This window comes from Chrysoperla carnea, chromosome 3, assembly GCF_905475395.1.
Source record: "Chrysoperla carnea chromosome 3, inChrCarn1.1, whole genome shotgun sequence".
Classification (NCBI taxonomy): Eukaryota; Metazoa; Arthropoda; class Insecta; order Neuroptera; family Chrysopidae; genus Chrysoperla; species Chrysoperla carnea.
In genome coordinates, this window is record NC_058339.1 from 16,987,858 (window position 1) to 17,004,926 (window position 17,069).

General features: G+C 29.6%; 1 protein-coding gene across 1 annotated transcript in view; it reads right to left on the reverse strand.

Annotated features, from left to right (window-relative positions):
* LOC123295894 (extracellular serine/threonine protein CG31145) overlaps nt 1–17,069 on the reverse strand; it is a 213,813-nt gene that overhangs the window by 76,502 nt on the left and 120,242 nt on the right. Inside the window, exons 5-6 of the mRNA XM_044877354.1 lie at nt 7,249–7,341; nt 62–305 (exon numbers count right to left, since the gene is read on the reverse strand). Of these exons, the coding sequence (XP_044733289.1) occupies nt 62–305; nt 7,249–7,341 (337 nt within the window). The remainder of the gene's footprint in view (nt 1–61; nt 306–7,248; nt 7,342–17,069) is intronic.

Below are 17,069 nucleotides of genomic sequence, written 5' to 3' on the forward strand. Positions count from 1 at the left end.
TAGTCTTTTTGTTTAAACAGAAAAGCAATATGAATACATTACTTTAAAACTATTTACTTACTTTTCTAGAAGCAACATCCTTGCCAGGTAAAAACGCTGCTAAACTGCCTTCAATTGTATCTGGATTACCACAGAATGCATGTGACGTATCACAATAGTAACTACATTTTCCATGAAAACAAACGTTATTTGATGGAGATATGAAGAAGGTCTTTAATAATTCACCTTCACATTTCTGATATAGTTCTGATGTGATGTTTACAAGACGTCCAACAACAGGCATTGCACGTCGAAAATCTAATAATCTGTAAGAAATAAATACATTAGAAACTTCAGCGTATATTTATTAAAGAGAAAATGTAGCTTAATTTTGAAAATAGTTTAATATATCGAAGTCAGTTTGATTGAAAAATGTTTAAGCTCAATAGTTGATAGATAATTTTGACATCGTAAGAGTAATAAGAAAGTTCATATAATGTCCAAAAATTAACTTTCGTCTGTAGAATATTCCACTGTTCTATTTATTAAAGATTAATTCGTTATACCCAAATGCAAGTTACTGTGACATTACCGTCTTCATTTTAAGGGTAGCACAGGAAGATTAACGCAAAGAAAGTTTTCAGAACAGTACGTTGGTTCGAATATCAAGAAAAAATTTTTAATGAAATGTTCAGGGTGACAGGAAGACGAATTCTCAAGGAAGACAGAGAGAACTTCTTGTTCTAGGTGTTATAGGGATCCATTTGCGGTACTCCTCTTATGTAATATTATTATTAAAGGAAAGCAATTGTTTATAGTAATAAGGCGCATAGAAACTTTTAAAATTTGTTTTTTAATATATTCGTTGCAAATTAATGTCGTTATAGATTAAATGATCTCCTTTGTATTGGGTAAAATGATCCCTATTTTATTTCTAAAAATTGATATAGATGAAATGATGCAACTACAAGAACAATTAATATTGAATACGAACTGGCTGATTTTTCTGCCAATCAAGGTGGCTAAAATGATCCTTCTCGAGAAACGTTAATTTGAAAAATATTTACAATTTTAATATTTTGCCAATATAAGACTACACAAATAAAGAAACCAAAACTATTCCGACGTTATACATATTTCAAATAGTTTGGCTATGATATAAATTTTTAGGGGAGTTATTTTCTCGCTAACTATCCTACTATTTCCCAGTTTATTAGACATGAGTTTGTTAAAAATATAAACAAGTAAAATTTACAAAATTTAAAGAACCTCCGAGAAATTTTTCGGGTACGTAACCCTAAACTCGCTCTTGAAACGTATCTAAAACACTCTATTAAATAACCTTTTTGCTTAGAGCCTTCTACAAACTGAACCGATTTTGAGGATCATTGCCTATTTTTAGTTGTTTCAGGTACGGAACCCCAAGTCGCCCTTGAAACATAGCCATGAACACTCCATATTAAATAACATTTCAAACGAAACAAAAAAATCCAAATCGATTCATTCGTTTAGGCACTAGGCGACCACAGACAGACAGACACACATTGCGGTCAAACTTATAACATCCCTTTTTTTGGTTCGGGAATGAATTAATAGAAATTTATTATTTTACTCAAGAGGAAAAAATGATACCTTTCTATATTTGGGAATTCTTTTTCTGTTCAAAACGAATTTTTACCGGTTGCGAAATAATTGTTGGTACGAACGATGTAACATTTTTAGACAAATAATGTATTGACTCATTTTCAATGCCACTCTCCCGTCATCCTATTATATCCTTAATAAAATGGTCTTGTTTAAAAGTGTGTGCCCAGTATTTAAGTGTACGAGTACGACAATTGAGTGTGTATTTGTGTATACATAAGGAAGGTATCAAATAAGTTTTGAACCTTCTTACGAAGAAAACTGTAAAGTAAACAAGCTATTGTAAAACTTTTAAAATTTATTTGATTTCTTATAGAAAGTCACTAACATTTGGCGGGTGAGTCACATTCATTTTATTATTACGTTCTATAACCAACCATTGAGAAACTAAATTCTAACAATTTTCTTTTTATTTCCTATGTGTGTCGTGTCGTGTGTTGTCCAAATACACGAAATATTTTTAATGAACTAATGGTAGATTCTTCTTCTTCGTACTTCTAATTAAATATAAATTTGTACCAATGGTGATATTTCTTCAATGAAAATAGTTTATATTGTAGTTTTCTATACCGGTTAGGTTAGGTTAGGTTATATTGGCTGTCCACGAAGGACACACTTAGGCTATAGAGCCCATTGTGATACCATATATGTGTTTTACCACCTTTCCGCTGATAATTTCATTTAACAGCTCCTCAATTTCAAAGGGCGAGTGCACCTCCTTCATGCATATAACATGCACTACACCAGTCCATCAAAACTATTAATTAAAATAATTTTGTTGCAACGGCGGGAATCGAACCCGATACCCTAAGCATACCGTTTTCTACCCAAGTATGTAAATATAGTCAAAGTGTTTTGTATATATAGTTCCACATTTCCACGGACTAAAATCGATCCAAATATTGCGATATTTCAGAAACTCTGCATTAAAGAATGAATAACCGGATTTTTATACTTTTTGGATCAAAATTACCCCATCCACCGAGTTTCATCAAATTTCAAAACAAAATTATTTTTCTCGATTTTCCCAACCCAACCCAACCCAATTGTAAAAACAATTGTAAACAATCGAAAAATTTTTTTGATCTCCAATTTCGTGCATTTGATGACTGACTGGTCGAATAGTTTTTGAGATACGGACTCAAATCGATAAAAATATTGCAATATACCCCTTAAAAAAATTGCAAAAAATCGGAAATTTTTTAAAATCTCCAATTTCGATAAAACTTAGTATATAAGGTAATTTTGACCCAAAAAGTACAAAAATCAGATGCATTTATTGACTGGTCGAATAGTTTTTGAGATACGGACTAAAATCGATCCAAATATTACGATATCTCAGTAATTCTACCCATCCGCTTGTATTAAAAACTATCAAAATATTTCGACTATAGTTTCTCTATACCAATAGTGTATTAGAATCTTTTTACGTTAAAAAATTATTTAAAGATCACGGAAGCAACCCAATAAAAGTTTAAACATTATTATAAAATAATAATAATAACATTAACATTATTTATAAACACTCGGATTAGATAATAAAACAAAATGAAGCCTTACTCTTTTTGAAGCTACAATAATGTTGGGCATTATAAAGAAATTTACGAAAAATAAATGAAAAATGTATAAGGTACCCAATATTTGACTACAATCCATTTAAAAAGTTCTACAATAATATAATCGTCAACTAAATCAATTTTGTAATATTTGTATAAACTACAGTTAAAAAGATTTATTACAACTTAAAACTTTTATTTACGGTATCACAATGGTGACAATAAGAACAAAAATAAGTCGCATTTTTCCATTAACTGTGTGATAAATTTCTTCAAATTCAAGATCAATAGACTTATTTTTATTATTTATTAGTTCGTTAATGGCCCATTTATCATTATACCATAGAAATTTTATAATAATACTGACGTCTGAAAAATTGTAATTTGTTGAAAAGTATAGTACAGTTATAGCAAAATATAATGTGCCTAGAAATTATTACCGTATCATGATAGATCGCTAGAAAACTGATGGATAGTTATCACCATAAAAAATAAAATATTTTATAGTGTAAGTAAACCTGTTAAGTTGCTAATCAAATATAACAATTTTCGAAAAAATGTTTCGAATAAAAAATGATTGTTTTCTTATGATTGTCAACTTTCTAATTTAAAGTGTTACTTTATCTCTTTCTGTCTAGGAACTAAATTGAATGTTAAAGCAACCCAGAGAACTAAGTACAATATGATGTCAGAACATGATGTCCCCCATCAAAATCTGCAACTTTTGTTTAAATTTTTTGTCTTTGTTGGTTGGCTACAAAACGGGCTATTAGCTTATATTAAAGTGGTCCTCCCTGTATATGTCACCGTTAAACTTTTCTGCGTCATAATAATAATAATGGGGGTTTAACCTCCGTATTTGTGACATACGCCTTATCACAGAGGCCACCCACACCATTATTTGTTAATCTTTAGTTATTCAATTACAAACATATTTTACAATTACATTTTTGATGTGGGTGGAGTTGGTTACTTCGTTCTTATCCAAGCGACGACAATGTCATCAATTTTGCACTACCATTAATTATAAATTGTTCACACTGCCGCTGCCTGGATTCGAACCCACAACCTAAGTCTAAATAGTCCAACGTTCTATGACTAACGCCTTAGACCACTCGGCCATTTAAGCTCTTTCTTCTGCGTCATATTGTAAACCAACTAGTAAGATTGAATATTAATCGTTAAAAAAATGGCCTTAAACCACCCAAACTCATGCTAATTCGACTCTGAACAACTAAGTCCAACTCTTTGTATTGAACAAAATTCACTAATAATAGGCATTGAGATAGTTGAGCGAGGGTTGGAGTGGTTTTCTGGTAGTTTATTATTATCTGGTAGTTTATTATTATGTTGATCGTTATGGAAAGAGACCTAAAGTACGCGTATGCTGCCTTCGTCTGTCATATATTAACTCTATGAAATAGAATAAAGAGTTTAAAGGTACCATTTTTCAGTTCTCTTTTTTAGCAGTCAATAATTCACTTATTGCGTTTCCTATGGTTTTAAGCCTCTATGTTATATAACCTCTTTGGATATAACACTGATAAAGAAACAAGTGAAAAAAAACAATTGACTGAATTAATTGTTGAAATACCATGCATAGTTAGTGTTGATTTCTTTATCATATAACACATACAAGTATGGTACATACTATAAAAATTTCCGCCTAATTGGCGCCCTCACGGGTAAACAGTGATGTTTACGAAAAAATGTTTCAAGCAAAAGTTGTTTATTTTTTAAGGGACACTTTTTACATTTAAACTTTTGTTCTATCTCTAACGGTTGAAAAGATGGATCCTACGGACCCAAGACCCAATTGACCAATGATGCTCATTTACGAACTCGACCTCACTTTTTACGTCCTGAGTACGCTGTAAAAATTTCAGCTCGATATCTTTTTTTGTTTTTGAGTTATCGTGTCCACAGACGGACGGGCGGACAACCGGAAATGGACTAATTAGGTGATTCTATGAACACCTATAGCAAAATTTTGTGCGTGGCATCAATATTTTTAAGCGTTACAAACTTTGGACTAAACTTAGTATACCTTGTATATTACATATATGCATGGTATAAAAACTTGATCGTATTAAGAATGTTCAGATTAAAAATACTTGATAAATTTGTGATAATCTTAAATAACAATATTATTTGAAAAAGAAAGTTAAACATCATTTATTTTTAAGCGTTTAAATACTTTAAATAATAATTATTATAAAATATTATTATTGAAGAATAGCAGCAAGCAACTTTATACGTGTTTTCGTGAAACAATGGCTTACTTCATCACTACATATAAGCTTATAATATACGAATTCACTTACAAGTTTATAATGCTTTAACCAATAGATTAAAAAGTTTGGCATAATCCAATTCAAACTGAATATATATATACAAAGTTCAAAATGATAATAAAATAAATATAAAAATGAGGATGCTTGAAAATAGTTGTTGTAGTATATAAACATAAAACTTTTTATTGACATTTGACTGACCCAACCAACCCGCGTATTATTATACACAAATATTTTGACGAAAATTTTCTGTAGCTGTTGAAGTTTATATACATAGAAGTTTTCTATAAATTTGAAAGTTTTTGTAAACATTTTCGATGAAAGTTTGCTGAAGAAAAAAAGTTTGGTGTATCATTTAGCATTATTTGTGTAAATAAAAAAACTTATTTTGTTTGGTAAATATAAATACTACAACGTGGTTTAAATAAGGAAGGTTTGGAAGATAGAAATGAAAAATTGAATGAGCAAACCTGAATGAAAACTAAAGAAGTAAAGAAAAAAACTTACTTAAGTTAATTGTTTTGATAACCCGTTTGTTGATATTTAAGATCAATGTTTAAATTAACAAGTGAAAACAAACAATTGACTGAGTTAATTGTTGAAATACCATGTATAGACAGTGTTCATTACGCATCGGTTTGTTTTTTTTATGTCTTATAAGTAAAGGAAGATCGCTACTCTTACTAACATCCTCAGTATACAGGTGTCCATATACTAAAGTTACCTGCATACATACTATATAATGTTTCTTAACCGACTTAGTGCCCTGGCGGGTAAACAATGATGCTTACGAAAAAAAATGTTCGAACAAAAATTGTTTATTTTTTTATAAGGAACATTTTTTTATATTAAAACTTTTGTTCTACTTCTACGGTTAACAAGATGGGTCCTACGGACTCAAGACTCAATTGACCTATGTTGCTTATTTACGAACTCGAGTGTATACGAAGAGTTTTTACTCGAGCTCATCGACCGTTTCCATACACTAAGTACATAGTCTTTATAAGTCGTATGTCAAGTACTACTATAATTTGAGCTTGGCCTTAAGTTAAAATTTAAGCGAAATTGGGAAAATTTTTCAAATAAATGTTAATGAATAAACTTATTTCTTTTCTCAAAATGAGCAGTTTTTGTATATTACTTCTATCTCTTTCGATTTAATAGGTTACTTAGAAATAACTCAAAAGCTGATTTAAACATAAGATAATTATGTATTATTGGGAGTTCCAAATTGAAGTTAAATCATGCACCGGAAGTTTTGTTACACATATTACAAATTCAATTTTACCTATATTTATTACATGAACGGCACAAGAATGTATAGAAACAGGAGTATACAAGTTGTATCTATAGAGTAACTAGGGCATAGTTCTAATTTTGAATGAATTTCGTAATTGTTGTACTTTAACCATGAAAATACATAGTTTGTCGTTAGTCATGCAACCTTAACGAAGAACGACTATTGCTGAACGTAACGAAATATAACAAAGAGGAAGAAGGGCCTAAAGAAACGTGGCGTTCGCAGTAAATTACCAATTTCATACCGAATTTTTCTTATTTCTCTATTGTTAAAAATAACTAATCGTTTTTATATCCAAAAATTCTTACAAATATATAATTTTATTTTATAAGAGTCCCGTGTACAAACTCATAAATAGTTTTATTTAGCCTTTTATTAAAGTAATACAATTCGCTATACAATTTTGTAGAGGTAGCTTTTGAAAATTTTTTAAAAATATGTATCACTTAATAGATTATTTGATAAAAGTACTTACTTATCTAAATGATATGCAGCAATTTCAGCATTATGCCGTTCAAAATCCGTAAAATAAAAATGGTTTGGTAATGTTTGTTGTTCTCGTGGATATCTGTAACAAAAAAAAAAAAAAAAAAACTTTATTAGTTAAATTTAATGTTTTATAATAATAACTGTAAATAATTAATTGTTTATAATAACACAGGTAAATAAATGACAACACACTTTTAATTAAAAAAAAAAAAAAAATGCAACGACACTTAGGTTAGTCTATTCTAAATTAATATTATTTAAATCTCTTATATTTGTATTTAAGTTAAAATAACTAATTTTAATTCATTAATGATTATTATTTAAGAATAATTTTCTTTAGATAAAACACATTAAAATTAAGTTGAATTGTAATATTTTAGGAAAAACTAATTTATTTAACTAAATACGTCTGCACTGTCATACTGTCAATTCAATTAAGGTAGCACCGAGTGCCGAGCGAGTTTAGGCTTGTGGTTGAAATAATTTGTACTTATTTTCACCTTGATTAATTTTGTTATAACTTCATTAACGTAGACGAAAAATGTGAATAAAATATTTATATCTGCCTTGGTTTTCGAAATATAGAATGCTAAATGATTAAACCAAAATTTTAATTTTCGATATTTTAAATCGAATTGAATTTCGAAATATTTTATAGGTATTATTTATTATCAAATCAACTCAGAAGTCAAAAATAAAGAGAGAATATATAAAATAAATATACAGAAATCTATCCATAATACAATTTGTGAAGTAAGTTTTAAATAATCCAGATAGCATAAAAGTGCTTTTCTGTAAATTACAAATGAAAAAAGAATCGTAACTCAACATATCGTCTAAAAAATATCGATAAATATTAATAAATATTTGCTTTTTAGTGCAAACACAAAACTCGATGCTTCCCTCTCTTTCATGGGATTAATTTTTTTCCAACTTATACATTTATTATACAGAAGAATTGTTTGCTTTGAGGTCCTAATTCGACACATCTGTAAACGCAACCGAGTTACGCATAACCACGCCATTGTGCGTGCTGCAAAAATATCTGTACTGGCATTATTTGTTCTGAAATAATTTTTATTCTTAAGGAAAAGTTTTGAATGAATTTTCGCATGCATTTCAAGTGCATAAATAGTGTGAAATGTCAAAATTTCTCTATCTTTGAAAACAACTGTCTATTTTTTTAGAGCAATTATAATTCTAATAACTTAATTTTTTTTGTAATAGTATAGTTTTTGGAACTTTTTTGCTATAGTTATTACAACCCCATACAATTATTCCAAACTTTATCGAGTAGAAGTTTACAAATTTTAATTAGTCTTTACACTTAATGCTTAAATGAGAATATGAAACCACATCTCCAGGTGAAATTTAAACAGGCACTTTCTATTTAATATCGTAAGACATGTACAATATCTAGCATGACCTAGACTTTGAAGAGAATTTGAATAACCACAAATGTATGTACCGACAAGCGTTGATTATGTACTCTGATCGAGTTATCGTCTAGAGAGGCATGTCAAACATTTCGAAAATTTATTTATTAATAGTTCAGATTTTGAATCAAATTTAGTAATATTTTCAATATATACAGTGTGTCCACCAATCAAGTTACCGAAAGGACATAATTCAAATTTTTTAATTTTTACAACAAAACGTCATTTTTTTGTCAATCCTATTTGTCGAGAAACTAGGGCTGTTATATAATACTTTAATCACTATACAATGCCCTTATTTAGTCAGCAGTTCGACTTTAAGTATATCTTTGATTTATAAAGTTTTGAGACTCTTTTTAACAATAATTTTTTCATACTTTGAACATTGCGAAACAGAACATTTTGTTTCATCTTCAAAGCGATCGAGTGATTTCGAAATTTAAATTGTAAATGCAAAATGAATATGAATAAATGAATGAATAAATAAATTCATTTCAATTGTATTTTTTATCAATGACGATAAAATGACGTTAAAAGACACAATAAAAGCAATTTATTGTAAAAAAACATGAAAGAAAATTATCCGGCTAAAACACGGTTTACAACTGATAGGTAACGATCTATAAAGGTAAGCTTCAGAGAAAACAGAGAATATCAATTCATCATTAAACTTTATAGAAAACAAACAGCTAGTTAATAAAATTGCATGATGGTAGTTTACAAATACATATTGTCATAAAATAAATGATATTTTTACTTCTGTGTTGATAACAGGAAGTTAAAAATAGTCGTTACTGTGTGCAATGACGGTGTACTTAACTTATATGACATACGACAAATCTCGAAAAAAGCAAAGCACAAATAAAAAATTTTTTTGTTACGAAACTGAATGAGTTGTAAGACTGATGGTTTTATAGTTATATGGTATGGGTGGTTACCGTTATGTATACCTAGAAATGTAAATTGGCAACCATATACACATAAAATATATTTATGTATACAGGATGCACATTTTTTTTAACGCAGTATAATATTTCTTCAAGGAATTCAAGCAAAATTTGGCCTGTTTGAAGGGAAGAATTGAATTTGGCCTAGTTAACAACGGTTAATAGAAACATTTTTGAAAAAAATTTCAAAAATTAGAAAGGCTAACAAGTATTATTTACAAAAAAAATCAAAATAACATTGATAACAAAATTATTCTGACCAATATTAAATAGGGCTTTTCATTTTAAAATCACGACTCACATTTGTTTCGTACTAAATGATTTATAACCAATGTGATAAAATGCATAACAAATATCTTCTATCTTAGTCCTACTTATTGCTGTCAGTACGAAAAAATAAACTCTGCACTTGCGCATGTGACATGATGAAAAGGTCTATTAAAACATTTTTGGAGCAATATGGAGCAATAGACTTGAAAAGAATTTTAATTTCACTGCACAGTTGTCCTTCTTAAATAAAGCCATTTTTAAGCTCCGACCTAAAAAAAAGGGGTGTTATAAGTTTGACCGCTATGTGTGTGTGTGTCTGCTTGTGTGTCTGTCTATCTGTCTTTATCTGTCTGAGACAACGTAGCGCCTAAACGGATAAACCGATTTTGAGTTTTTTGGGTTTTTTTGAATGCAAATTTGATGGAGAGTGATGTGATTTGATGAGCTATGCTTTAAGTGCGAGTTTAGGGTTTTGTGCCCAAAAAAACTAAAAAATTGACAATGATCTTCAAAATCGGCTCAGCTTGGAAAAAGGCTTTAAGGAAAAAGGTAATTTAATGGACAGTGTTCTTAGATATGTTTCAAGTGCGAGCTTAAGGTTCCATATCCGAAAAATTTGACATATTGTATTTTAACTTTGTAAATTGCCGATATTAATAAATAATTTTGAACTTTCAATTCGACATTACGATAACCGAAGGATTAAATTGGTAACCTGGTGTTTTTTGACAGTATTATATCTTAACCCCTACCATGAAAAGGATCGATATCTGTGAAAAGTGGTAAACTGAAACCTAATGTATTTTATCTACAATTTTCAATATTTAGAGATTAGAGAGTAAGTATCTGTAGAATTAGCCAGGCCCCACTAGTGTTTGTAATATCATTATCAAAGATGGTCTATTATAGTGGTTACGACACTTGCTCTAGTACAGTTACAAATATTAGGCTTTAAAATTTTTGCACGTCTTTTAGTGAGTGACACCCTGTATATATGATATACATTAAACATATATATAAATTGAGTATTGTGGTCACGTAACGTACAGGTCTATTTGTTATCTGTAGATTGTCCCTTTGTTACCCCAGTCTATTCGACAAACAGCCAAGAGAGAATATAAATACTACGTATGTGTACGTAGTAGGTACTGGGGTAGACGTAGATTGGTAGGTAGGTAGGTAGATAGGTACTTATAACAGCAACCAACATCATCCTTATACTATTAAACTATATATCATATACGTATATAAATATATAGAGGGGGGAAGCTCGGTGGATTTTATGGAAGAAGAAAAAAAAAAGAACAACGGGATTCCAGGAATATATGGGTGATGTTAGACGACGAGGACGAGGACGAGGACGAGGACGAGTTACTGGTAGATGACGTTACTTATGTGGCTATATAAAATTTTCTAGTTTATACTAACTAGAGCTACTTATTGTATTCTTTCCATCAAGATTTTTCATATACATACACATATATTATATTGTTTGTCACTTGCTTATACTACAGTGAAACCTTTCTAAAAAATTATAACATTTAACAAACAAATTTTCATTAACTAGCTATTGCTTATTTTTACCTCGTGTTAGAGACACTTTAATTTAATTCTTCTTAAGTAACTAAATGTACATTTGAATAACAAATACTAGCTCCCTCGTGAGGAATTCCCTAGTGCGGTACCTGTGGCTAAATACGTGTTTATAGGACTCCAAGGAACATTCAGACAACTTAACCTAGTGATGACTGCCCTACGATAAACTTAATATTTACCGTCCAAACTGTGCTCTATAAGGTATTTTTGTTCGCTGATTACGAATCAAATGTCAGATTTGACAGACTTTGTCACGTCTTTAAAAAATCGTGCAATTTTTCCTTAAAATTTCCATTTTAAGGCACAAAAACGGTAAACTAAGTCCTTATCGTCCAAACTGCGATGTAAGAGGTATTTTTGTTCGCTGATTTCAAATCATAGAATCCGTGTAGAACCCCCTAGAGCAAAGTTTGGTCGATAAATAATGAATTTGCCGATTTCGTGTCAAAAAATTGAAATCGTTGGCGGGCAAGCTAATCAATAGTATTAGTTATTAATGAATAATAATTGGATTTGCAGATGTTAACGTAGATTAATAATAGCTGCTCAAAAGTTATACTCAAATAAATTAATTGTAGGTGAAACAATAAGTTCACGGGGTCATCAGCTAGTACTACTATATAAATGATTGTTTTCTTTTCATTTATAGACAATTTTATTACAGATATGATTTACCAATTACATAATAAACGATATTAAATCTTAATATGATTTTTCTAGTCTGTTTCCTAAGCGGTACATTTTAAGACTGTGGTATTTTCCTTTAGTCGACAACACGAAAACCTTGAAAAAGAGAAGTAAATCATGAAATTTGATAAAGCAAGATTTCACGTGGACAGGAGTTACTTAATTATAACATTTATTTCAAATTTGAAATAACACCTAAAACAAATACTAAGAAATAAAAAAAGTTGAATACTTGTGTGATTCTGGAAGATAATCAAAAATAAAGTTGTTTTCCAGGGAAAGCGTGTACACAAAATAAAATCTACTAAATTTTCGAATTTTGTTAGTTAGAAGTACAGAAAAATGTTAAATGATAAACTTGGACAAACGATAAATTTAATCTCAGTAAATTTCTAATTCTAATTATTATCTTATGGAAATATATTCGATACATGCACAGCGGGAGACACAGTTGTTTAAGATATCTGTATGAATAATTTGATAGATATTCAATAATCATTTGAAACATATGTCACCAACAATATTGTCATTGATTTCAGGTGGTGAATAATTCAACTCTCTTATAGATTTAACTGTAGTTACAAAATATGAATATGAATTTTGAACGGATTTTTTGTTCAGATTTTAAATATTTGTTCTTGAAAACATGTTAGCTTGGGTTGGTACTAGTATATTTTAGTTTGTTCATTATTCTTATGTGTGTAGTAACACCGCCATATCCACCGTTTTCTCTATTTCCCATTCTACAAACTGTTAACCTAAGGCATCTCACACTTTGTACCGTCGACTGTATGTCATTGTGATAAGAATAAAATAAGATTTGGTTTAAATTATTATCGTTATTTTTAAATTTTATGTGTATTTTTATGATAGATTTTCTATCAAATTTTATAATAAGGCCTAACTTGATTTTTATGTCCAACAATAGTAAAATAAATTTACTTTTATCAATTTAATTTATTATATAAAAATTAAATGAATTATTATAATTTTGAAAAAACGTTTCTTCTCAAAATTTTTAAGCCGATATCACTGTTTTGTAAATTAATAAAATTTACTATAACGCAATGTACTATGCCGACTACAAACAGCCGATACTTTATGAAGTAATCAGAGTAATTCAAGTTTTTTTTTCTTGTTTTATTTACAAAAAATATTTTCAAATTAACTTTTAAAATATGCAGATCAATAAAAACTTGAAATCTAATAAAAGATCGATAAAACCAATCAAATAATAAAATGCCAATAATAACACTATAGAACGAACAATCATATCTATGACGACAAGACTAAATATCCTGGGAATAATAAACTGTGGCAATGTATTCTAGGAAAAATATCCCCCGAGAAAAAATATATACTTCAGGAAAAATCAAAAATTGGAAAAATCGGTCCTGTATAGTAAATTTAAAAAATAAAATTTTATGATAATATATTTAAGGTGTTGCGTTACAAACTATCCACATCACATTCACATAATAAAATATCCGCTTAGTAAAACATCCGAATGAGAGAAATATCCGCCAATAAAATATCGACGGATGCAATGTCGGTAAAAAATATGTGTCTTACCAGTGCTATTATTTTAACTCTACCCTATGATCAACGGATTAACCGCGTGATTACACTTTACTATAGTCTACAACTATTATGAAGTTGAGTAAGCACAGACCTGCGAATTTTGGCAATCACATCAATCTTGTTAAATGCGATCACAATGTGATATACCGTTTGGCCATGCGTTTAATGAGAGGGGCGAGTAAGCATGAGTCTGCACTCTGCAGTTTATAACCATATTGGAGTTGAGGAAGAACAGGTCTGCGAGTTCTCTTGGCACTCAGGTCAATTTTGTAACGACCACACTGTGATCCATGGATTGGTCATGCTTTTAATGGAGTCGAGTTAGGACACCCCTACGGAATTTTTGGTGTTTCAGATGTAAATACATTCCCAAAATAATTTTAGATCAAAATCTATCAATACTACAAAATAAATAATGCATTTATAGAAAATTGATTTTTTTATATTTAAACAGGAGTTATTTTGATGCATGGGATTTTTTGTCGTGGAATATAAGTCATCTAACCGAATAAACATACCCCTATCTAATTACCAATTCTCTCAAATAATAAAAATCCTGAATATCATCACAGATTGAAATTTTTCATGCACATGTTCCATTTATACCCAACTTTAAATTATTGGAGGCATAGTTAAATGCTATTTTAAAAGACTTTATCAGTTTTTACCAAAAAAGACTCGTTGTTTTTTTTGCACGGGTTTGATTCTGATTACTAAATTTAAAAAAAAAATAAACGTACATAAAAACTTGATAATTTTAAAAATCTAAAAATATAAATCATAAACCAAAAATGAAAAAAAAAACATATTATTATATCATATAATATAATTTTATATTTATTACATAATTTTAAAATATTGTTTCATATGACATTATTTTGATGAAATGAAGTTATTTTTTCTTCATTTTTCATTCTTGTACAAATTTTATGTATTTTCAGCGGGCGAAATTGACATCGTATACACGCCATCAGTAAGTATGTTGTACACTAGAAAATATGTGACTAAAACAGCAACGAACATACCCCGTGTTGATATGTTTTATATGTTTTAAGTCATAAATTTTTTTAGATTCGTCTAAATTATGAATTATTATTATATAAAAATGGATTATAGTAAAAAATATATAAAAATATACATGTTTACGTTCTAAGGTGTAATATGATTAATTTCATCACAAATAGACGTTATTTTACATCATACGAAACGTGTAAACCTGATTTAGAGACTTTAAAATACAAAATTATCACAGTATTTATTACCTTATCAGATTTTCTCTTATTTTTTTTTTATAAAAGGACAAATTGTCCTTAATAATGTATGAGGTGTTTTAAAAAATTAGTGGTGAGTGAATAAACCAATTTTTCATTTTTTTCTATAACCATATCTCCTAAATTAGGCCTCAGATCGAAATTTGGTCAAGAACTTTTTCTTTCTTTTTTTTCCCGCTTATTCATAAAATGAAGACGTCTGCAGTCAATTATAGAACACCCTATATAGCCATCGGAAGGGTTAAAGTGCTCCCCGCATGCGATAAAATAACACTAGATGGCATGACATTTAAAACAAAAGACAGTTTCCAAGAGTAGATAGTAATTCATGAGCAATAAATAATTGTTTGTGTACAACAACTCTTTGTGGAAATGAATTAATGAAATACTTTCTTTAGAACCTAAAGTAATAGTTTTGTTTGGTATGCGATGCAGTTTTTAACACTCTTTTATAAGCTTGATATGGTTACATGAATGTAATGGAATTTTCAATTAAGTTTGAATGCTTTGAAATTATTTAACAATCATTGACAATACAATAATAGTATGATAGTATGAATCTGATATCGTGAGAGCTTCGAAATAGAATTTTAAATGGTTGAGGTTACGGGAAGAAAGATAAAAACGTTAATGGTGTCTAGTCTTTAATTTTAATATAAAATTTAAAATATAACATTGATATTTTATTTAGATTATTAGCATGGAAATTAAACGTGAAAAATTGTAAAAAATTGAATTGTATAAATTTAGTAATGTTGTTATTATTGTTTTGAGTGAAAACACGTCGATTTAGATATCAACGGTCAAGTTCAAAAATGGTACCTAGAGAATGAAAAGTTTTATACATTCATCACCATCCACCCCAACTTTGAAATTTCAAGTAGTTCCCCCTACCTTTCAAAACCACATTTGAAAGGGCATACAATTCTCTCTTTAACCATGATTTAAAAAAATTTAGTTGATCGATTGGTTCTTAAGATAAACTACACAGAAGATGGAATTCATACCTTCCATTCACTCAAAACAATAATCATATAAGGTCAAGTGTTATTAAGGGTGGATAACTTCCATCTTCTGCGAAGTCTATCTTGAGAATCAATCGATCGATTTAATTTTTTTTCTCATGCTTGAACAGAGAAATTTATGCTCTTTCGAATGAAGTAGTCCAAGGTAGGGACAACAATAGCCATTGCCTCCAAGCTATCAAATTGTTAAACTCGATGAAACTAATCTGCTAATATGCAAATAGTAACATAGTTATATCTGTAAAACCAAATGTTCGCGCCTGTAATTTATATACCTATAAATTTATCGAAACATTGTAGTTATAAGTGCAGTTGCCAAGAACCTGGGTTCTCGGAGCGACTTGAAATATGCATAAATAAAAAAAAAATCACTTCAGGTCAAGAGTTACTAAGGGTGGATACTTTTGAAATGATAACACTGTATAATGTTTCTTACCTTATTTGCGCCCTCACAAAACTATTATTTTTTCATATAACCTGCGAGGACATAAAACGAACTTCTCTCCTTTGAATGAGACCTAAAACGTTCTTTACTTTTTACCCCTAAGTGTTAATATCATGACAGAAGCAAAAGCCTTTTTATACCATGCATATATGTAATATGCAAGGTATACTAAGTTTAGTCCCAAGTTTGTAACGCTTAAAAATATTGATGCCACGCACAAAATTTTGCTATAGGTGTTCATAGAATCACCTAATTAGTCCATTTCCGGTCGTCCGTCCGTCCGTCTGTGGACACGATAACTCAAAAACGAAAAGATATCGAGCTGAAATTTACAGCGTACTCAGGACGTAAAAAGTGAGGTCGAGTTCGTAAATGAGCATCATAGGTCAATTGGGTCTTGGGTCCGTTGGATCCATCTTGTAAACCGTTAGAGATAGAACAAAAGTTTAAATGTAAAAAGTGTCCCTTAAAAAATAAACAACTTTTGCTTGAAACATTTTTTCGTAAACATCACTGTTTACCCGTGAGGGCGCCAATTAGGCGGAAATT